The following is a 24,923-nucleotide window of genomic DNA, read 5'->3' as shown; positions in this document are numbered from 1 at the left end:
AGTACACGTGAACAGTTAAAAAATATAACTTATTTTATTTGTAAACTATCAATGCAAGATACTCAGCAGCAAAGAAGCCATGTTCAATGTCTTCTGATCTTTTATCAAGATCTGTTGCTGTAAGTAATATAATTGTCTCTGAAACATCTGAGGTTACATGTAGAAACAATCAAGGCAATATTATTTGTACATATTATTAAACATGCAAAAAACTTCCTGAAGAATATTGCCCAAATGTAGAAAGTTGTCTGGATCTCAAATTTTCCTTGGTAGCATCTGCTTTGTAAGTATGGCTCACATGTGGCTTTAGAGTCCTTCAGTTTATTTTGGAGAATTGGCACCTTTAATGACAGGCTCCCTATTCAAATATGTGGCCCAGTAGACTAAGTTAAAAGTTCCGAATAGCACTGGAAAAATTATCCGGGACATTTTGTCAATCTTACTGATGCTGTTGTAAGTCTTTTTGCTTTCGGCAGGCTTTTCTTCTGTGGACTTGGCTGGAGCAGAAGCTGTGTTTGAGATGACAGATGGGGTTGAGTCCTTTGGCATGTTTGGGGCAGGGGTCATCTTCCCAGTGCTGTAAGTATTTGTTGATTTATTTCCCAGCAATTGGCGCTCTTTTTTCTGCAGTGCAAAGACCAAAACGTTAGACCACAGAAACAGAAAGTGGAAACAGGTTCTCAGGATACCAGACCCCAAACTTAAGCACTGTAATCAATCATGCTAACAAACGCTGGGGGGCTATTCTGACTTTGACTCCCAAACAGCTGTTTCTGCCTCCATGTTACAGCTCTTACTCAGGCTAAAGCTTCCCTGATGTCAGAGATAATGAAGCAAGGCTGTCTGGACCCAGATCCCAGGGGGCATGTATGTTAGCAGCTTCTCCTGTCAGGGTGAAGCAGCCCTGCAGCTGGAGAGGCTGCTGCCCCCACGCCAGCCATGCCCTCCTGGCTGAAGGCAGCAGTGCGGTGAAGGGCTCGGTGTCTCTGCTAGCCCCCCTCCTGGTACTGCTCTGGCAGGGTGCCTGCCAACACAGACTTTCTCCAGGACATCATTCGCTAAGAGTCAGTCCTATTCCAAAATGTTCCTTTTGGCTTGAAACTCAAGGTTGTGTTTTCAAAGAATGCTCTTTTGCCTCAGTTTATCAAAATTATTGTGGTAGGACCATAACCCATGGAGCTCAACGTGAGCCTTGCCATTTATCTGGGAGAGCACACAGAGTCCTCCTCAGAGTTACCTCTTATGGCTTCGTAGCTGATTATCACAAATTTGGTCACTACATGTCACACGCACTCAATGCCCTATATTTTTTGGAAAACAGTCCGCTTCATATAGATGGCAGAGACTGACAGTCTACCTCTCTGAACAGAAGAAGGCATATTTCCTTGCAAATATTCCTCTATAGGAAGGTAAGAGTATATCACAAATTAACTAAACGGAGAAGATGGAAATCCTGCATTCATTCATACGAACTATGCGGAGTTAGTGCTTTTTATTCTGGGTATTTAAAACACGTAAGGTAAGCACCTTGATTTTAGCAGCTTCCTGGGCTTTTTTGCCATCCCATGCCCAACTCCTCTTGGTGAAATAGTTGACTGTTGCAAATTCAATCAATGCAGAAAATACAAAGGCGTAGCAGACTGCTATAAACCAGTCCATTGCAGTAGCATAGGCCACTTTTGGCAAAGAGTTGCGGGCACTGATACTTAAGGTGGTCATGGTGAGGACTGTTGTTACTCCTGTAAAGGAGGAAAAACAAGAGGCAGAGATCAGCTTGGTAGCCCTTAGGAGATTCCCAGTAAGTTATGAGTGGGCCCCAACTCAGTGTGATAGCTAGAAAGGCCACATGAAGTAAATCAGTATTTGCAAAGTTTGGTCTGAAAGAATGAGATACTTCTCTGAAAAAGAAAAAAAATGAAAGCCTCTGTCCTCAGGTGTTTACTTCTCTGTGTTCAGGTTATCTGTAGTTACAGTGTACTTAAGCATGATTTTAAGGATAATACAAGCCCAACTGTTGCAGAAACCAAAATCCTACTAGCATTTTATCCTTGTACATTGATGCATGATATATATAGGGTGTCACTTGTCAATTGGTAACATGATATAATAAATGATCAACCTGTTCAGCAATAACTGTCATAATAAAGTGTGATTATTGCTTTTATTTTCTCACATGGAGATTTTATCATTGAAATTGCTGACTTATTTATTCCCTTGACTATAGCTCCTCCCTCCACAGAAGTCAGTAGCTGACAGAGCTGCCACTAGTTCCATCTGTGGACAGATGCCTCCAGCAGGACAAAACTGAACTCTCAGTTATGCCTTCATGAATCTAAAATCAGCATCACCAGTCAGCAATGTGATGCTGGCACCTGTACTCCCTGTACAGATCGTTAATTGATTTTTTATCAAAGGTGCTGACAGACAGATGCTCCTATAGATGAATGGCTCTATTAAGAACTGTTGGCCAAAGTTTCACGCACAAAGCTGCTCCCACTCCCCTCATTTCTCATCTAGTAGGTTTTTTGATTTCATCAACCTTCAGTTAAGACTGTTTATTTTTTTGCAATCTTCTAGTGATAAGTCGAGTAATTTAAGAGACCCCAAAGGATTTTTCCATGACAGCTTCTGTAGTAAATATACATTTTCTAAATGCAAAATCATATTAATTTGTTTGATGGTAATAGAGATAATTGTCACTAATTAACCTCTACATGGTTTTTCCCAGATAAACATCTTGAAAACACAGATAAACAAAATGTTTTTAAGTGAAATCTGTTTCAAATGCTTAGACTAGAGTATGTACTATCATCATATGCATAGCTTTTTGTTCTAAACCATCACATATTTAACCTGAGTGGGGAAAAAAAAAAAAAAAAAAAAAAAAAAAAAAAAACACCTGAAATTACAACAATCCGATTCTTCTGTTTTCCATCCTTAACCCTCATATAATTGATTCTTATGCTTTTTTTTTTTTTTTTTTTTTTTGAAAAAGCCCAGACAGTGTTTTTAAATGGATTTTGAAAATGGAAGAGAGCATGAGAACATCTACAACACAAGCAGAAATGAGCTCTGTGGTTTTGTTACAGAAAATCACATCCACAAACAAGTCCTTTCCTTCCTCCATGCTGTGAGAGAGTCAGGTACTCACCAAAGACAGTCCGAGCAGGGACAGATTCTCTGTTCAGCCAAAACGACACTTGTGATAAGATCACAGTCATGATGCAAGGAAGGTATGTCTGGATGACAAAATAACCGATTTTCCTTTTGAGATGAAAATGTGCTGTCATAATAGTATATTCGCCTAAGGGGAGAAAAATGCATACATGGCTAAAATAAGAGAGGCTTACTGATTTGGGGGTTTAAGCAGGACAGCTACACCTCCTTTTTCAGGATACAATTCAGCCACTCTTAATAGTATGAAGAATATCTAGATTTCTGTACTATGGAATACAGAAGCAGAAGACAGTGACTGACTACTACTGCACTGAAAACCTGCAGTCCTTTTATGCACCTGGCACGTCTTGATGTTCACAGGCATGAAATCTCTGGATTGCTGGCAGTGCCTGTTTTTGACCATGTCCCACAAACTGTCCCGTCAGAGTAACAATTAAGGCCATCTACTCTTAGAAACCCGATTTAGAAGCAGGGCTTAACCTCGTTAGGGACCTGTTAATGCCAAGCCATCAGTTTTCAAGAATGACAACAGGTCCAGACGCTCCTCCTGCACCACACTTTAGTGACTGCCTGTCCCAGTATCTGTGCTTCAAAAATTCATGTTTTTCCCAGAGATTTTAAGAGGTCTTGTTGATTGGAGTATCTAAATCCATCAAATTGCTTCTCCAGGAAAAAATAAATCCTTCTGGAGCATGCAGTTTTCCTAGAATTTTGTATGCCTTGACTCTTGGAAAGATTACATGTTTCTGGACAGACATTGTGCCATGTCTTGCTCACTTGGGCAATTATTAGAGTACTGCCTTCATGAAGAATTCACTAAAAGCTGCTACAGCAGTGTTGAACTCCATGTCTTTTTTATATGCCAAATTCACAGCATTGCCTTAATCTGGCTTTTGTCAGGCCCTCTGAATTTCAATACAAGCCTAAAAAAAATGCACTCCAAAACAGACAGACCAGCTGTCATCTTCCCTAACAGTTCAATAAAAAATCAGAACTTAAGCAGCTCTTTCAGACTGTTCCTGTAAAACCATAGTTGTTACTGATGGCCATTCATTGATGGTAACTGCTCCCCAAAGTCAAAAACTTGCTATCTGAGAACAGGCTACCATTTTTCTGGGGAAAAATAGAGCTTAAACATAAGCATAAAAAACAACCAACCCCCTTTGAGCCCTAGCAGATCTCTACTTATATTGACTTCAAATTAATTTAAAAGCATGCATTATTCAGCTGGATGCTGATGAATCAGAGTAATGCTTGTTCTGAAAAGTGTATTGTCCTCTGAGAATAAAACAAATATAATTTCCCTTTTGACTTATATATTTTTCAGATCCTGGGAATTTTGGGGCTCATAACTCAAATTTTCTAAAGAACAAATTGAATGAAGACCTTAACGACTTGAGCTAAAGGATTAGCTATAATCTCTGTTGCAAGAATGGACTGTTACCTTCCATAGAGCAAACACTAAAGGAAAATATATAACAGACTGAATCTGCGTTGAGTAAATTGCATTAAGTTGCAGCCAGCATTGCGAAGCAGTTAGATTTGGTGGATTATTGCTAAGTGACAATATGGCTAATTAGCAGACAACAGGTCTACAGTGAGAGGTCTTCTGCAGGTATAGCTATCCTGAAGAGTTGAGGTAGAGGAGTTCTGTTCTTTTGGATGAAGTTTACAGACTTATTCACACTGAGAATTTTAGACTGAAAGACTGGAATAGCATAGAACTGCCTCACCTGACAGCCTGCCTTAATCTTTATGACTTCCTTCTAGAGTCTGATTTTCTGGTGAAATGCTTTCCTGACGAGGGATGTGGGGATGGACAGGGGATGCTGTGAAACTGGGGAGAAAATCCCTGAGAAGCAACATCTAATTTCCTGCCATTTAGTGTAATTTTGAACCAGAGATGCTGAACATGCTGTGGTCTCACTTGCTCTTTATTTAGGAGCTCTCAGTTTGTGGATTACCAATAAAATATGCCAGGAGCAGCGGGGTCTACGTGCCTGTAATCTCCTTCTGAGTTGCTGCTGCACTGGGATGTGTTTGAGTCCCAGTGTCCCTGCTTGCTAAGGAGTGACGATGTGCATTATTGATTTTGACAGTATGTTTTTGGAGCTGGAATAAAAAAAAATCTGCACAGCTTCAGCAGAGCAACAGGATCCATCTTTTTCTTTTGATGAATACAGAAAATGAATGCCTATATTTTGATGTTCTTCCATAGCTGATTCTTACCTTTTTGTTTTCTTTAACCTACCAAACCTCTTGTCTCCACTGAAATAATATCACCTGATTTTGTATTTGCTCTTCTTCCAGCTGCTATTTTTTCCTATTTTCCCTGTTGCTCTTTTCAAAAATGCCTGCACTAGGAACATCCTCTCCAGCAGACTAGGGGCTGGCAAAAAAAAAACAAACAAAAACAAAAACAGAGCTTGTTTTTTAATGCCCTGGGACCACTGCTTGAAGTAATGTTAAAAGCTGCCTGAGTTGGCCTTTTGTTTATAGAGAAGGAACTCCTGGCTCTGTTGGAGTGGCAAAATTCCCTCTTACTTCTGTAAGGCCACAGTATATCCTTAGATCATTAGCTTTCTTGAACAAGGGGTAATTTTTCTGTAGCACTTATAGATGAGAGTCCTGCTCCTGGTGGGGTCCACTCACCACTGCAAAAACAATTCTAATCACAGATTTAGCACTGGTGAAAAGCTCAAGAGAGCATTTCTTCCCAGAGCTATGCTACTGAGCTGCTGCTGGTCTTAAGTTTTTCTGATGCTTTAAAAGCTAATACAGTGGCTTTTTTTGGTACCCAGGTGATGGAGTTCTGGAGACTGTGCTTACAAATTTTCATGATCTCACATGCTTTCTTCCAATGCCATTATGCTGGGGTTCACAGGAGTATTTCAGTGAGGATGGGCCAGACCCTAGGCTTGTTTGGTTGCCATATATGCCTCAAATCAGTTTTATCAACAGTTCTGGCACAATCCTGATGTTAGGTCTGTGACACTGCAGTCCCTGATCATGCTGACATCCACAACATTTTGGTCCACAAGAGAAGCCTGTGTTATTTTGATAGTGCTGCACAGGAAACACTCATCTCAAGAAAAAAAAAAAAAAAAAAAAAAAAAAAATCAGACTTATTTGGTGCAGAATGAAGGGCTGATTTTTTACTGTATTATTTAGGCTTTGGATATTTCAGAGTTTGGGCTCCAGCTGGCAGAATTGAAAAGAGTGGGTTTGTGTTTTGTTTTGTGGCACTGCAGATCCTAAGTTAGCAATGAGAGATTCTGGGTCTGGGCAACAGAGCTGGGCAACCATTTGCAGAAACCAGCAATATCCACGTGGACCCAGATCCCATATCTAAATGCTTTCAGCAACACAACAGCAGGATGCACCAGATGTTGGCGCTGCTGGAAGCAGTGCGAGATGTCAAGTATCTTCTCTTCTGGGGGAATAATATTTGGGGATGTTAGCACAAAAAAACACACCACACAGGTGGCATATGTCAGAGCCATTTTCTGTGGCAAAGCTAAAATGTTCCCGATTTCAAAATTGGTTGGTGAATTGGGAGCTCCAGGATACCTTTTCTGAGAAGACAGATAAGCATAGCAGCTTGGGTACAAAATCAGCAGAATCCCACAGGACTGCTGCAGGTCCAGTATTTCCAATTTAAAAAAAACCAAAAAAAAACAAAAACAAACAAACAAAAAAAAACTGTTAGAAAGAGAAGCATAAATGTCCTGTGACATATACAAGCATTTTGCCTATGCAACTGCAAGGGCTGTGTATTTTGACTCATGTGTCAAAAAAATATAAATAAATAAATAAATAAAGTAAAAAATCCCAGCAGTTGGATTCATGCAACAGCTACAGCTATTTATTTTTTTTTTCCTTTTTCACTTTCAAAAATGCAATAGAAGGAAGAAATGCCTTAGATGGCCGTTCATAAGTAACCCTGATTTCTGGCCTACCACGAGCTTGATGAAGTCCAGAAAATCCATCGTGCACTGATGCTTTCCCGAGTGCAAAATCGGATTTTTGCATTTTGCTAATCCCCAGTTACAATCTGTGTCCTGCTCTTTGTGATCCACCCTGCAATCAGAATCCAGCCACCCCAGATGCAACCCTGGACACTAATATAAAATCTTGACATTGGAAATCAAGCATTTGTTAGCCTAAATCTTAGTGTACAGGAGGGAGGAGGCTACTGGGCAGCACCTTTGGGCTTTGGAGAGTGCGGCATTCCCTTGGGCTGAGGACTACAAGGAGCTTTCCGAGGCAGACTGCAAGCTGGTGGTGGTCCGGAGCTGACACACTGGAGCACACGCTGCTGGGACTGGGTTGTTTTCTGGCTCTGAGGAGCAGGACAAGCTTGTAGGAGATGCCCCAGTACATCCTCTGGATCTTTTTTTTGGCCATGATGAAGGCAAGAGGGGAGTTGCCATTCATCGCAGAGAACAACGCAGCTATGATGGTAAACTGGTAAGGACAAAGGTGTCTTTCTTTGCTCTTTAATGGGGGATAGCAATACATATTTGTCCTTTTTCTACCACGGTGGCTCCTCTGACTCTGTCATCTCTTGACTTTTATATGTCTTTGCTTTAGAAATAGCTTTGTGACTCCTGAGTTAGGCAAAGGGAAGGGATGAAGCTCCATAGTGGTTGTGTGTTGTGGGTCCTTTGTGCTGCCTGAGGCAAGCTTCCCCTTGCTTTGTCTTGTGTTTGGAGAGTAAGAGACAAGCTCAACCACCCCCTTTACTGGATACATTTGGACATTTTGAGTAGAAAGATTTATGTGCCTTGATGCTTTGGTCAAAGTAACCTTGTGTGTGAGTGTAGTCCTGCCTGTTTTCACATCTCCTAAATTTCCTGTGGATAGTAACCAGTTCCTAACTTGATCTATACCTCATCCTCTACAATCCTGCCCTCAGCTCCAAGCCTGTCATTTTTCACCAGGGATGCGTCTGCATCTCCAGAAGACACCAGGCAATTAGACCGGCTTTGTCATTGCTAATTACATTTCTTCCTGCCGCAGGGTGTCCCCCATTGCCCCCCAGGCCCCGCGGTGGAAACCTCCTTTCCCTTCAAGGCAGGCTATGTTGTTCCTGCGGGCTGAGGAGCCCTCATGCTCCGTGCCACTAATGCTCTCAGGACGAGTGCATTGTGTAACCTGGTTAAGCTCCTGTCCCACAGGGCCCCTGTGACGCCTGTCACAGCCTCGCCCCCCCCCGGGACTCCCCCGCCAATGCGCGCCCAGGGCTGCCCTTGTGTGGGGGCCTTAAGAAGCAAGGGGGGGACAGCGCACGTGGGTGCCTGGTCCGGGATTAAACCTTCTTTGCCTCCCTAATGCTGCCACATCTGGTGCCTCCACGTCCAGCTGGGGAGGAAACGGGAATCCTCGGGGCTGGCAGCTCCTCTCCAGCAGTGGGGTCCCCTGGGCACACTGCAGAGCCACGCCACCGCGGCCACCTGCCCTCCTCTCCCTCCTCCTCCCCCCACCGCGGCCTCATCGAGCAAATCATTTTAAAGCGATGATTGAAACGGATCAAACGCGTGGGTGGTGTTTGCCTCCCGGGGTGGTTCCTCCCACAGGGAAATACGCCAGTAATAGCGCTGGCAGCCTGGGCAAAGGCAGCTGCCAAGAAGCTGTGTGCAGTGTCTCCAGCACTCCTGTTAAATAGCGAGAGCTTGGATGCATCTTCTGCAGTGGCTTTGTAAAGTACCTAACAGCCAGCACAGGGCCCTCTCCAATTTAATACCTCTGCTAAGTAGCCAGGAACCTGCCCAGATCTCCCTAGCACCCCACATCCTACAGACGCATCCCTGTCCTCCCTGAAAAACAACCAGAGCCTTTCAGCAACCAGGGGGTGGAAATAGTCTGCCTACCTGTACTGGTGCTGATGTTTTCAGTTCCTACAGTCTGTCCCATCAGGTGGTACTGGTTAAGTCGTGAACCATCTTCGGCCACCACCACAGACGTTGTGGTGCTATTAGTCCACACATAGATCACTTCAGAATTGGGATAAGCATCTGTTGACACAGGGAAAAAGAGATGGTGATGAGTAAAAAACACCGTGTAATATTTTAGTGAATCCTTAAATGATAAATGGTGGGGAGAGGGAAGAATGGAGGAGTGAGAGTGAATGGAGAAAAACAAATAAAGATGATATAATCATGTTCCCATATGCCCAGCTCAAAAAATATTAGGTTGAAGCCTTCTAATATAACAGATGTGTGGGATGGTTTGTCAGAGGGTGGAACAGTGCAGGTATAAATATAATCCATCACAACCACTCGATTTGAGAGAGCAGCTCAGACCCATACTCACGTAGCTGGCAGCTCCTAAACCCTAGCGAGCTGCAGAAGGCATTTCTTGAAGTCTCCCCCTCAAAAGCACTCATGCGCCTCGAGTGCCTAGGCAAGGGGGAGCTTCTGTGTCTCATCCCATTTCCACGATAAAATACCAAGTGATGCTGTGGGCAAGCACGGGATCTGCTGTGTGTGCTGAGTTTGGGATATGTACACATGGGTGAGGGGATGTGTGTGGGGGACGAATGCAGATGAAGGAAGCTGGGACAAGTGTGTGTGTCCCTCTGTGCGTGCATGTCTGTGACCCAAAAGAGCAGAGAAAGTACTGAAGGGTGGGATGGCATGAAGGAGAGCAGGAGCTGGATGTTGTGCTTACTGGAGCAAACTGGTGGTGGTGCAGATACACCTGCATGCCTGGAGATGCGAACGTAACAAGATCTCTCTTACGAGCCTTTGGAAGTCCTTGGAAATAAAGGCAGTGGCAGAACTGCCAACTCACTCCCTCCTCAGTAATGTTGCTGTTATTTTTAAAGCCTTAACACCTGGAGTAATTAAGCTATTATAAAAGAATCTCATTTTTCTTTTAGAAATACTGACAACGCTGTCTTTTATTTTTATTTTTTAAGCTTTCTCTGCATATTAAGTAAAAAAAAAAAAAAAGAAAAAAAAAGGAGCTGACTATGCTTTTAAATATATTTTATTTAATTAAGGAGATCTCACACTTCTTACCTGAGCACCCTGGTTATTGAGAGCTTTCGGGTAACTTTACTGCAGGCATGTTACATAGGCAGGAGTCCACTGTACTAATATCTGGACAACATGCGAGGCTTACTTTCCCAGTGGGATGTGAAATGCAGATAGAGCTTGAAGGAGGTGAAATCAAATACAAATATCTCACCTTCTGCACTCTGTAACTAGTAAGATGGTGGTGCAGAATGTTTTCTTCTGAAAAAACTCATGTCCTACTTCGATACAATCTAGTAGGCAACATGTGGTGGCCTTCCAGATAAGAACTTGAAAGGCAAAGGCAGGCAGCTATCTTGAAGGTTGTATGTACAGTGTACTGTCTCCAACAGACCACAAGTTTTGGTTGCCAGAGCCAGCAAGCTGTCTTGGAAAGCAGTGATGCCACAGAGGACTTAAAAACTTTCCCAGAGAGCAGCTCAACATGAACTTCTGAGGCACTGCAATGGGAAAAATTTGCTAAGGCAGCCCCTGAATTCATAGAACAAGGAATGTCAAGCAGCAAATGGGAGGACATCCTTGTTCAGGTTAGGAGCAGCTGTAGCACAATGAGCTGCAGATCACTTGGATGCAGCAGGGAGGAAAGCAGTACCTTGTTTTCCCTGTTGCTAATCTTCCCTTAGCATCTGTGGGAAGTGCTACCAGAGGCAGAATGCTAGGCTGGGTACACCTTTGATCTGACTTTTTACAGCTATTCTTACATTGTTGTCCACACTTTTGAAAAGCTATGGAAATAATGACAGAGAAAGACGGTTCAAAAGAGGGTCACAAGTATCTCCAGGGACTGGAAAACAAGTGTTATGATTTGCAGCTTAAGGAGCTCAACTTATTTAGCTCACTGACAAGAAGCTGAGACATGACTCAATCACTGAGCATAGATACTTCCATGCAGAAAAGAAATCTAAGAACAGGGTGGATTTTTCACACTACTGACAAAAGGAAAAGAAAAAAAAAACAGTGCCTGAAAGATGGTTTCAGAGAGATTCTGATGAAGAATAGGACACAATTTCCTAATTGGGGGTTGGGGTGTGATTAAACAGTGGATAGCTAATCTTCCAAGAAAAGACCATGGGCTGCTGTCACTAGAAATATAAAGATAGGATGAGATCTTTTTCATCATACCTCTGACAGTAGCTTGTTGCTGCTGTGCTCATTGCTGGAGCTAATCCAAGTTTTGGAATTTGAGAATCTATGAATCCTCCATCCTTATTAGCCATGCAGCCATGCAGGACTGCCCACACGCCTTTCATATGCTTGTATTTGTAGCTGTGGAGTAAAATTACTGTAATTACATCTCATGATCTGCTTTGAAAAACTACGAAGGAATTTCTTCCCTACTGCAAAATATTTGCATCACAAAAAATGGTGGAATTTCACCTTTCCCTTAAGAGAAGAGATGCTCTCCTCATCTCAGAGATGATTACAAGTTTATAGCATTTTTAAGTAATTCCAAAGCTAGATCTGGAGAAAAGTAGGAGGAGATGGATTGGTTTAAAAAGATGCTGCAGAAAACCCTCTTTCTAAAATGGTTTGTTATGGTATATCTGGTATATGTTGTTCATATGCTGATAGCCCCAGTGAATGTTGGATTTGTGTAGGACACTTTTCTGTTGAAAGCACTGTAACCAAATTCCACTGAAATTGAGACCACAATGGGACACAGGCCAATAAGGTTTGAAAGGTATTCATATGTATTATTTCTTAGCTCTACCCACCCTTGATGGTCCTAAACTAAGCCAGTGTCTCTGCTTTGAATTGCAGCCTTTATTGGGTAGTTAAACACATGCACCTGTGCAAGCTTGGGGGCTCTTATCCTGGAGCATCCCAGCACATTCTCAAGTAAAAAAAATAATATCTGTAATTCAAACAGAGGCTGGGAGGTGCCAAACTGCACCCAGACACACCAGATCTCACAGGCAATGAGGAATTTTACAGGAATTTTCTTCTCTCTGCAGTACAGTCTCCTTTGCTTGCTTCTGCTCTGACTTCAAAGTAACCACAATGGGACTGCAAGAGCTTCTTGTGCAGGAGCAGAAGGGTGGCTATTGATAGGGCTTGACAAGATAAGGGTTGCACATATCCTTATGGAGCCCACCCCAAATGGATGCATTCAGCAGTGACTTCCCTGCCTCCAAAGAAGTCTGTCACATTAGGAATAGGATAAATATACCCCAGTCTATGGATAACCTGTTGCACAGGATCGTGGATATGACCTCTATCTTCCATGCAACTGTAAGAAAACAAGGCCTGTGTTTTAAAAGGCTGTAATAAAGGATTTTTTTGCTTAATGCCTCACTCTGGGAAGGCTATGAGAATCTAAAATTCCTTGTAAGAAAGAGAAGAATTGAGAAAATGTCAAAACAGGAATGTGAATGTAAAAAGATGCAGCCACCCCCTCAGTCCCTAAGCACCCTTGAGAGAAATGTACAGCTCTGACAGGAATGGGCTACCCCACAAACCTTGGTGTGGCAGCAGAACCATCGACCATGTTTTTTTTCTGGTCATCTAGATAAACCTGTTGGTGCCTGCGTAATTGTACTACATGTGTGTCTTCCTGCCTCAAACCTTCTGCTACACCTTCCCAGAAGCCTCAGACTCCAGTTATCCTGAGCTTGACTACCAAAAGCTCCAGCTCCACTCCCGATAACCCATGCAGTATAATTAGGCACAGTCATATTGAAAGCTGAAAGTGTGGGAGTAGTCTAGAATAATGTTATTTTGCTATTGGGATAGAACAGCTGCTAATGGAGAGATGGTATTATTCACTGTCATACCAAACTGTGTAAAAACCTCCCTCTATTCCAGTAAAGCTCCCAGAGGGTTTCTAGTCTGCCTTGCTCACTGAAGGACTGAAGAACTTCAGCTCCTGCTTTCTAGAGTTATGGGAAAGGCTTACTGCTGATCAGGGAATGAGGCCCTCACCTCCTCCATACGGTGTGCACACTGAGCAAGGAATCTCCCAGAGATTAACAGGAAAATGTAGTAAATGCTTTAGGTTAGCAAGCTAGAAGAACACTGCTGGTGTTGCTGTAAAAGAAAACCCAAATTCAAAGCCACTGAAAATACAACTGAGACTGCTTGGCTTTCATTCTAATTTAAGCAAGTAGGCTTCTGCTATTCTGAATCTAAATAATTAATTTGGTGTTCTTTACCATCATTTTGCTAGCTTGCCAAAGAAAGGGGGAAGCCTCATTCAATTATTCTTTCTCTTCTACACTCACTCTTTCAAAAAGCAAGAAAAAAGGTAGCAGTTGAGATGAACGGCTGAAAATACAGAGAGGTATGATGTTATTAGAAGAAAGAAAATGACAACAGATATATTTCTAGTGGGCATTTGATAAATGACTGCAGACTTATCACCTACCAAAATGATGAAATAAAGTCATTTCTTCTCTTATCTGTTTATTAATGAGTGGATCCATTTTTCTACATTCCAACATCCAACATACACCGCAGTGAATATAAAACCCATAAAGAACTCCTTTGTTGTTTTTCCAGCCTCACCACTATCTTCCTACTCTCATATATCTGGCAAGGTGAGCATGAAATGGCCCTTCTTACACCAGTGAACAAAGGGCATGCAAGCAACCACAGTAAATGGGAGGAAATACATTAAGACAGGGTCTAACAGAGCAAAACAGCCAGTTGGTAAGACCTAGAGGAACCTTGCCATTCATTCACCCCTTGCAGGGTGCCCTGTTTTCCCTTGGACAGTTGTACCTGTGCAGGAAAAGACACACTGGGACAACTGTCTGCATTGACTTGTTGGCCTCTTTCAGGGTGTTTCTACTTCAGTTTTGGAAAGCCTTACAGTAAGGATTTTAAAAGGACAGAAATTAGATCTTCAGCTGCCCTCTCCAGTGAATGAAACAGTGTGAGTCATGCAGCACTCTCCCAGTGAGCAGTCCATCAGCAGGAAGCCTTCTTCTGCCACTGCCCCCACCATAGGAGCTAGCTCCACCTGTGGCTACTGACACACATTTTCCCTTCTCCCCTTTCTTTCTCTTCTACATTTAAATAAACTCCAGGAAAAAAATTAAAAAAAATAACAATAATTAAAAAAAAAATCTTAGCTCCTTAAGTCAAACAAACCAAATATGTATGACTGAGTCCAAACTTTAGGTCTGTGGGACCCAGATAGATTTCTAGGACTGAATTTTTTAAGCTATAATCACCCACAAAAAAATCTACAATTGCATGCTACAATTAAATAAACTGCCTAGCCACAGTCCGTGACTGGATTTTTTTCTTTTAGAAATACACTACTTAGAGATACCTAAAGAGATAACTGTAGAAATTTGACTCAGCTTGTTTTCTATTTTACTCATTACAACTGTGCAGCTACATTCTTAGCTTTTACTATCATATTTATTACATGCCTCAGGATTGTCAGACTGCCTGATTTTGGAAGCACTGCTAACCCCTGTTGAAGTCCGTTGATTGTGAAAGCTGTGCATAAATTGTTTTTAGAAACTCTAGTTATAATAGCAATATTCAAACAAATATCTACGTCCATCTCTCTGTCTATGTATTTGACTCACTTAAAAGAGACCGTTAGATAACTCAATAGAGATCCAGATTTACAATCTTGCAGATTTCTGCAGGCAGTAAAACAGTGCTGCTAAGAAGCCATAAGGTAGCAGCTTGAATTCCAAAATTCAGGCTGGGTTTCTCCTCGTTGGTGCTTGAATACTTTTTACCTTATTACACAGCACTGTCAATGTTTGCGTCTATACAGCTGAGGCTAGATTCGAGTTCTGTAATTGGAATTTCCCATTAAATTGAGTTGATGAGAATGAATCAGTGTACAAATGAGATCACTCTATAGGAAGAAGAAGTGATTGAGTAAAAATGTAAATTTAAGTATAAAAATAACAAACGGTTCTAAATATGCATGGACTAGGTCTAGGGGGAAATAGCTTTTTATAAAAGTAAGTTATTAAAGTAAAACAGTGATTTAAATTCTAAGAGAAATGTATTCACCTATTCAATGACTAAGAGCATAAATCAAGACTTTTCCATAGTGTGATGCTGGATTCTGCTGTTCTTGTGGGAGTTTGAGGGTCACAGAAATTACTTAAGGGACCTGAAATCATCGGAATTAAAACCGACCATTTAAACTGGCATGAGCTTACAGCATCTTGAATGACTTTGAATACATGCCATGGACAAGAAGCATAACGTAAATGAGAATCACTTAGAATCACAGAGTGGTTGGGGCTGGAAGGAATATACTGAAATCATCCAATCCAAACCCCTGCTCAAGCAGGGACACCTAGAGCCAGTTGTCCAGAAACACGTCCACACGGCTGTTGACTGTCTCCGAGGATGTCTCCACAACCTCTCTAGGCAACCTATTCCACTGTTTGACCACCCTCAAAGTGAAAATGTTTTCTTGTGTTCTAATATAATTTCATGCTTTTAAATTTGTGCCCATCATCTCTTGTCCCTTCACTGGGCACCACTGAGAAGAGCCTGTCTCTCCCCTTTTTATTCCCTCCCATGACATATTTATACAGATGGAATAAATCCCCTTGAACTTTCTCTTCTCAATGCTAAACAGTCCCAGCTTTCTCAGCCTCTCACCATATGAAAGATGCTCCAGCCTTTAAATTTTATTTGTGGTCCTGCACCTGATATGTTCCACAAAGGCTATACCTTTCTTGTACTGGGGAGCTCAGAATGGGACATAGAGCCCCAAATGTAAGTAGAAATTAAAAACTCAGAAGGAAATATACTTGGAATGGCATAATATTATCTAGATAGGACAAAAGAGAACCGACAAGGAGGAAATCATCGTCATGGATTAAAGCAACTCTTCTATGAAACTGATTAGAAAAGATAATAGGACACCATTGACTGTGAAATAGTCAGCAGGAATTTCAGCCTTACTAAAATGATCATAGAATCATAGAATCATAGAATCATAGAATATCCTGAGTTGGAAGGGACCCTTAAGGATCATCAAGTCCAACTCTCGACACCGCACAGGTCTACCCAAAAGTTCAGACCATGTGCCTAAGTGCACAGTCCAATCTCTTCTTAAATTCAGACAGGCTCGGTGCAGTGACCACTTCCCTGGGGAGCCTGTTCCAGTGTGCAACCACCCTCTCTGTGAAGAACCCCCTCCTGACGTCCAGGAGGACGTCAAACAAATGATCATTGTTTCTGTCCTTCCAGAATTTACAATAAAAATATATCTTGATAATATCAGCAGTATTTTAGATGTTTTCCCAATACAAAGTTTTATTCAATCTTTTTTTTTTTTTTTTTTTCACATTCCACAGGGAATGGAATAGGATGCTTTAAAAAATGTGCTAGACAGGTCTCAAGAGACTTCATTACTAAGCAACACTAATATACTGTACTGATCATTACTAAAAAAATAAAGCCCTAAGTTAGATCGAAATGACTCTGTTTCAGAATGTAATTTATAAGTCACCTTAGGAAAAGGTGGGAATAGGAATGTGATAGAAGTGTCTACGGCTTGGAAATTAAACGGAAACACCGACTGCACCCACAAGGTGGTGTGAAATACAGAACTGAAGATGCCTGCGAAATTTGTTTTGAGACACAGAGTTTTATGATGTTCCTTCAGCTTTTCAAAGCAAGTGATAGGTGGAAGGTCCTACTTAATTTTAGAAATTCCAGTTCATGGGGGAAAACTCTAAATGTGACCCTACTTAGAGCTTAAAAACATAAAGCAAAGGAAGAAAAAAGCCTTGTGATTTTGCCTGAAAGAAGCTTCGTAATTCTGGAGGTGTGATTCATGGTTAGCATAGGCAAGGCTTCTGACTGCTTTAATACAATAAATTAGCTATTTGCAAGCTGGTACACTAAATCACAGTCATACCAATGATGAACGCAACACAAATACTAATGAACAGTTGCACTGATAATTCACCCAGCCACAGTACCCTCCCAGGATGCTATTACACCAACTAAGAATAGCCCTGAGGTAGAAGCTGTGCAGAGTAATGCAGAGTTTCTCTCAAGGATCACTGTGGAGGCCTAATTTGGCAATCGGGGCACTGCCCCTCAGAGAGGTGTGCATATTTGCCCTCATGCAGGCAGTGTCACCACCAGGACTGTTGGTGATTCGCTGCTCCATCCTGTATGCCCACACGGCAATGAGGAGCCATCAGAGCAGTGCATATATTCCCCAGGCACAGGGACTGCAACTGCAAACTGACTCCTTGCTGTGAAATCTGACAATGTAGGTACCTCATGCATGGCATACCAACCAGAGCTGGGATCCCCAGGCTCTGCTCAGAGAAAGAGAACAGCAAACAGGGAAAGTTTTTCCTGTGGGATACCCTGGACCACATCAAAAGGGCAACAGATGGGCACATTTAGACAAATAACCTGTGCCACCCACGCCATGGGCAGACTGAAAGGGGTGACTAAACAGGGGCTGCTGCTGGGTTATTTCATGTCCACACGCTCTGAGGCATAAGGTCATCTTCCCAAAGTACCTGCTCTCATCTGAGAGCTGACTTCAGGGAGAAGGTGATGTCTTCCCTTTTTTGCTCATTCTTTTCAATCCCCCTTCCCATTTCTTCCTTTCACTGCAGTCAATATTTATAACACAACATCCTCCTTTATTTTGGGATTTAGTCTCAGTTGTCTTGATCTAGAACTAATCCAAGAATGGATTCTCTAACATATGCAATGATGGCTGCACAACTAACTTTCATATGGAAGGGCTCAAAATCTGGTATTCTGGCCTTGATGTTTTCTTTTTTTTTTCTGTTACGGCTAGTAAAAATATCTGTTGCAAGAGTAATACAGCAACCGAGCAGAAGGATGTGCTGGGATGACATTTAAAAATCTGAAATATCCTGGAACCTCCCTGACCATACACTGGTCTTTGTAGGCCTGGCATATGGCAGTTCCAAATTGGTTGGCCAGTTTGAGTGCCATAGGAACATTTAATGAACTTTGAATTTTCAATCACTATATTAGGCAGCTATATTAACTGCTTCATTAGATAAAACAGCATGGTCATGAGGAAGACGCTAGAGATTTAATTTACTTTTTGCAAAGCAAATAAAAGTATCCTCCAAAGTGTGACTGACAACATTACTCACACTGCACAGTATCTTACTCTGTAAGCAATCTTGATTGCAGTGGTCCACTCATTTTGCAAGCTGCTGCTTAATATCAGCAAAGCTAATGAGATCAGCTCTCCAGGAGTATCGCTGGGGGTTCCTTTGAGAAATTTCCTTTCCCTTTGAGAAATGCTGAGTGAATGTTAGAAGGATTTAAAGGGTGCTTTCAAAAACACAGTAGTTTTGGCCAAAACTTACTTTATGGAGTGAAACCATGACCTTATCATAATTAATGGAAGTTCATCCCCACCCACTTCAGTGGCGCCAGGCACTCCCAGGCAATACATCTACTGAGCAACCATTCTGAACATCATGATTTATGCATCAGTAGGACCTGAAACCAGGCAAGAGTGATTGGGACTACTTGCAGAACTAAATATATGTCTTTGTTTCCGAAACTGGTCTCTTAATGAAGACATTTACAACTCTCAGAAGTACTGCTACACTAATAACACTGTGCGAATGTATAATCAATAGACAGGTAGAGGCAGTAGGCTGAAATATTATTGTTCAAGCACTTTAACACTGCTCAGAGACTACAACCACCAGAACTTATTCTTTATGCCCAAGTTGCAGTCACTTAAGGCTCAGCAGTGGGATAACTCCCCAAACCCCAAGGTCAGAAAACAGATCCTCTTGTTCCCATCCTCAGCTGCTAGCCTCAGCTCAAACTTATCTGGGTTTTCCTGAATCCTGGAAGCCAGCCCTCTGGCAGGCATATCACTATTTTGTATACCATCACATGCTGCAGTATGATTGAAAATGTCAGGCACGCAAGGCTACTTGAAACTCTGAAGAGCATCGTCTGCTCCAGGGCCCTTCAGGGCAGCAGTGCAGAATGAGGTGCACCTGCAGTCCTGAGAACGGGTGCTGGTGCGGAGACCCAGCAGCACAGCTTCTATTTCTGCTCCCGACACTGAGCTGGAGGGTGACCTTCTGGAAGAGACTCCAGCTTTTTCAGGCCGGGACTAGGCTACTTTGTGGGGTCACAGCATAGCCTGGTATTTAAGAGAAGGGGACTGCTCCAGTTTGCTATGTGAAGGCAACCACACGCTTGCTCTCCTTTCTCCCTCCCTGCACCTTCCACTTGCATATCACTGAGGCTTTTTCATTTCCCTTCATAATGAAAACAAAAAAGGAGTGTTTTGTTAATGGGCACAGAACAGCCCGAGGCCATCAGTTGCTGAACTCTGTGGTGGATAAAAGCCCTTTCCACTGGGAGCCTTTCTGAAGGGAGCTGGTGCTCGTCAGAGAAAGCCCCATTTTGCATGCATGTGTCCGTCACAGCACTAAAACGTCCCCTCTTTGGGAACCTGTCCCCTCTGGCCACAGAGACCCGGGCCCAAAGGCTCTTAACTATTCATCTTCCCTGTACACAAGTAAAACATTTCCTTATTGACAGCCATCAGCTGACCTATTTTAGTCATCTGCTTTAGGAGGAGATTAACCTGAGTGTAAAAATATCTGCTTCTCTCCCCTGACTATAAGAGGGGTGAGAGTGGTTAGCTCAGCTGTATATATTTACTCTGCAGAAATATAAATTTAGGAGAGAAGGATCTCATCTTTGCTGACAGATTTACTACTGGGATGCTTTCGGCAAAGCGGCTAGCTGGTAGCACAGGCTGGACGTGAGCAGACTTTCAGTGGACGTGGTATGGGAATGGGTAAAAAAAAAAAAGACAGCCCTTCAGGCTTTCCATCTTCCCTTCTATTTCTTCACCAAAGACAACCTGAAAAGACTACTTATTTTAAAGAAACTTGCTGAGCTCAAACTGCGGCATGCAGTAAATCACAGCTTGGGCTAACCTGGCTTTTGGTACAGGGGATGAGGCTAACACGGGACCTGGCAATTTGGAGGAAGGACTGATGGCTGACAAGAGACCGAGGTGTCAGGAAGGAGCTGCCAGACTGGAAACTGAAATCAAAGTTTCGGCAGTGTCTTGCAGCTTTTTTTTTCTTTCTCCCAAAGCTGTAGGCAAGTCATTAATGTACTGCAGTAGCACTGGGAGGCTCTAATTGAACCTAGGGACCCATAACGACAGAGGCAATAAAAGCAGGTAATGAACCACTCTATCTTTGCTCAGAAGAGACTGTAATTGCTCTCTGCCTCCTTCATCCTCACCTGCAAAATGCAGGCAGAGGAGACCTACCTGCCTCACACCAGTATCATGAGAATGATTTCAGAAGCATTTATGAAATGCTTACAAGTCACAGAAACAGCCACCTTAGAAAACAACAGCCATTAAAAACCTGGCGTGTGAAGCAGTGGAGCAGTTTTTACCCATTTGTCCCATTTACAAATAATATCCCATTTACTGGTGGCATAAACCTGTGATCCACAGCTGGCGACTTTAAGCCCTCACTGTACTTTTGGGGGCATTATGGGCCAAGTAACGTCTTCGCAGGTTTGCACCCAAGGATCATGTGCAAGCTATAGATTCCTTAAGCCCATGAAGCAGAGAGTGTCTGCATGTTATTTTCCACTGCTGACAACTCAAATTGAATCACAGCTTTCCTGCAATCAGGCAGTTGCGCAGCCTTTAAATGTAGGATGTAATCTCCAGAGTGGGAAATACATGCTGATGCTTGTATCATCAGCAAAGCACCTGGATCTCCACACTGTTCCGCCACTACAGCATAGAGACCTCTTTTAGGCGAGGGGAAAAAATGCTGTTGAGTATCTCCACACTAGTTCCTCCCCCTGCTTGACCTTTTGTTTTCTTGAGCTCATGCCAGTCAAGCTTTTCCTCCTGAAAAACCTGCTGTGTGTGGGCCACCTCCCGATGAAGAGGCTGCCCACCAGGCAGGAGGCTTGCAAGCTTTCAGCCACGGCTGCTCAAGCAGCTACAGAAGATGCCGGCTGAGCCCCAGGGAAGCACTCCTAACAAATACAAAACCCAGTTTCGATAACCATGATCCTGCCTGCATGTTGGCCCTCCAGGCTGGGAGGGAGCCGAGCCCATAGCCATTGCAGCCCAGCTTTTGTGCTGACTACAAGCTGGACAGGGAAGACTTTTTTCAGGCATTTATTCTGACTTTTATTTTCTTCTCTATTATGAACCTAAGGGGAAAAAGTGACTGGCATCTGAACAGATGATCACAAAAAGTAGGAACTGACTGATCCAAACCCAGGCAGTGTTTCACAGGAAAATAATCGCACCCAGAGGATGGGATGGTAGCAAATGTTGCATTTTTAATGTATTTTTAAAATTCTCTTGGTGCAGACCTGAGTATACGTGATAAAGTCTTTGAAAAATTAATTAATGACAGTGACTACAAACTCCTAGGAGGAAACTAGCAGGTTCTCCAACTTTTTCTGGGAAGTCCTCAATGTATCATTGATGCAGGTGAAGGAAAACTGATTGATGTGACAATTTTGGGGGGCTTTTAGAAAGGGACCTTTTCACTTCTTTCACGCTAACAGGTACCATTTAGTTGGGAAACCTAACAAACAAGTGAGAAGCTAGGGCCATATTTATTGGTAAGTTCTGCTCAAGGACAGAGTCCCATAATAACACCTGTGGAAACATGATGCACACAGTCCAGGCTCAGGAGACCACTTTTTAAATTCTAAGCAGATTTCTCTTGAGAAAGGCTTCTTGGATTTCTGAAATACTCAAGTATTATAGTATTTCCTTTTAAGCACCACGTTCCTTCAATCTCCTGCCCTTTGGGAGCTCCAGGCTGCATTGCTCCACATTTTGTATGGGACTGAACACAAGAAATTTGTGAAGATGCTGACTGCACTGTCTGTTTAAAATGCTGGACTGAAGAGGTACCTATGTTCTTACAGATGTGTATTTGAAATGAGTACAGGCAAGCTGTACCACCTGTGAGATCACAGAAGTAATTATTGGTATAATCTACTCCACTCAGTGTAGGAGAAACAGCAAAGCTCCTATAAGATGCTTGCAGAAATAGTAAAGTTGTCTCTATACAAAAGAGCATTGCTGACTTCTTCATTAAGACTCCTTGAAAAAATGTGACTTCCAACATAAATAACTAATATAGGACCTAGAGGAAATACAACAGCTCGCTGCCAACATACATGTATGCAACACGTAACTGATCTACAGCAGCAACTGTTTCTTCTGAACAATGTATAACAGAGGTATCTAATCCTGAGCTGGCTACATAGAGAAAAATAGATTTCTAAGTTTCTCTGATCAAGGCAAAATGTACTTATCTACTTCTGAGTTAGTATTGCAGAGAAATAGGGACTTCTAAAATATGATTCATCTCATCCTTAGGCAGTAGTCAAAAATAGTTCTAATGAGCTGTACTACAAAAGTACTTACTTCCTTTCAGTGGCCATAAAGGGAGTCCAAACAACAAACTGATATAGTTGTCTATCTAAAATTGTCACAGACCCACCCTGTCCATGTTCCAATGTTTCACTATCAATGTAAGACTTTCAGTATGAGACAAACCACTCCGTTCATTCTGGAGCTGAGCATTTCCACATCCCAGAACTGAGAGGAGACACAGCAGATTTGGGCAAATCTTGTAGAGCCTAGTGGCTCTTGTGAATCCCTATGAATTTATGAGTGTGTTTCAGTCAACACAGTCCCATGACTAGTCATGTGTCCACAATTCCAAGGAATCTAAAGACAAATAACAGCAATTACTGTTAAGTGGTCTCCACCTTCTCCACTAATTTTAAGGCATATATGAAAAATTAGTTCAAGCTAGATGACTATGCTTTACTACCTAAATTTAAGTAAAATTAAAACGCAGGTCCAAGCCATTGTTTAGATTGCTATTGCCTGACACCACCACAAGCATCTCTTCCAGCATGTCTACAGACCCAGTCTTTAAACAACTTAAAATTAGCAGAGACAAATTACAGCTAAAGTGGTTGTTGGTAACCAGTGGGAATATGTGATAGGAGGAGGGAGCTGAGAAATGTATCAAATGTCAGAAATTTTAGTAATCAACTAGCTTTACCTTATTTTAGTCATTCAGGTTTCTACTGCAATGTAGGTATCTAAGTAAGAAGTGTAATGTAAATTTAAGAAAATGTAAACTTTAAGAAAATGTACAAGACTTTACCTGAGCAAGCAGCATACCTCCCTTGACTTCATGTAAAGCTTATGTAAACCACATAGAGGCCAAACTTTAAATGTCTATATTAAGTAACTTTTCCTTTAGATCACTAAATCTCAACCTAGTCTTAAACTTGGCCACTCTTAGCATTTCATAGAGAACCTCCCTGCTTCTCTCCATGTGCCATTTCCAAAAGCAGGCACCAACGCTTTCAACACACCTTATTGCCTATTTCAGCTTTCAGGAAAAGGCTCAGGAACCTTTTCTGGCCAGCTAATAAGGGCAAATAATAGAACAATTCTGCTTCTTCATTTGGGCCTGTGGCTCCAACACTCCCTGGGAACAACCTGTGAAAACCTACTGAAGAGTCATTTCCCTTTTCTTTCAGTCTCCTAAAATCAACATCTCTGTGTTCTTGGTTTGTTTGTTTTAATTATTTAATTATTTGTATACAAGCCTTTTATCCACACATTTTGAGACTTTTTTATCACACTTTACTAAAAAGGAATTTAAGTCTGTTTTGCAGATTCTGTTTTGAAGTTGTCCCTCCACACCTGCAGTTCTACAGCTTCACAAGTGTTAATGGGGGGAAGCACAAAATTGAGAAACTCCCTATAGGTGTCTTCACCTCAGATCCATCTCAGTTATTTCTGAGAATGATGAAGAAACTTCACCACCAGGGGGATTTTCTTAAAAAACTTTTTTGGAGAAATGGCTCAGCAGCTGTAGGTGCATGGATAGTTTGTAAACAGTGAGAGCTTTACTAGAGCTGTCTCACTGCTGCAATAAGATGCCTGGGATGCTGGTGAACCTCTTGCCCACTCATTACTCTGACTTCACCAGCCACCTTTGAGCAAAATAATTTGATCATGCCTTCTGCTATACAAATATCCTGTGCACTTTTTGTTATCAAAGACCACAGAGACACCATAACTCAGTATGAGCTGTTACAAAGGAAGATGTACACAAACTATGTTAAATTCTTTCTTCAGATACTACAGATTTTACTTAGCACTGTTTTCTCACAGTCTGCAATCTCTCTATTCGATCTACAACAATCAATCTTCTCCATCCACATGGCCAAATGAAATTCATCAGGAAAAAAAGCCAGGCCTGTTTTTCCACAGCACTGCTTGTGAGCTAGGGGATCTCATTATTTTCAGAATATTCATTAGAATCTCCACTTACTCTAAAAATAGTAGGATTTTTTTTTTTTTTTTTCAGTTGAGTGACTAGTGGGCAACAGATTCATGCATATATTTGTTCCACAACACAAGATAAACGTATGTACTCAGACACCACGCCTTCAAAAAGCAGTTGCCATAAATAGAGTCCACATTACAATATTTGACATTGTCAAAGCACCAGTTAATGTTCACTAATAGCAATTAACTAATTCATCTTCAGGGCAACCCTGCAAGCTAGGTAAAACTGATATAATTAACGCATGAGTAAAATGAGATTTAGGAGTTAAGTCAGTTGCCTGGGCAGAGGCCTTTGTGGTCGAGTGGATTAGACATCTGTCTCTCCAACCAAAGAAGTTGAGTCT

At 42.0% G+C, this 24,923-nt stretch overlaps 1 protein-coding gene across 1 annotated transcript in view; it reads right to left on the bottom strand.

The window, feature by feature from the left end:
* Positions 1-321: 321 nt before the first annotated feature.
* GABRA5 (gamma-aminobutyric acid type A receptor subunit alpha5) overlaps positions 322-24,923 on the bottom strand; it is a gene marked incomplete at both ends in the record, with an annotated part of 54,929 nt that continues 30,327 nt past the window's right edge. The window contains 4 exons of the mRNA XM_082760521.1: positions 322-624; positions 1,528-1,739; positions 3,152-3,304; positions 9,051-9,194. Of these exons, the coding sequence (XP_082616647.1) occupies positions 322-624; positions 1,528-1,739; positions 3,152-3,304; positions 9,051-9,194 (812 nt within the window). The remainder of the gene's footprint in view (positions 625-1,527; positions 1,740-3,151; positions 3,305-9,050; positions 9,195-24,923) is intronic.

The sequence above is a fragment of the Aythya marila genome (assembly GCF_965140915.1).
Source record: "Aythya marila genome assembly, chromosome: 1".
In the NCBI taxonomy this organism is placed as follows: domain Eukaryota; kingdom Metazoa; phylum Chordata; class Aves; order Anseriformes; family Anatidae; genus Aythya; species Aythya marila.
The sequence above is the reverse complement of the archived record's forward strand: the minus strand, read 5'-3'. Positions and strand labels throughout refer to the sequence as shown.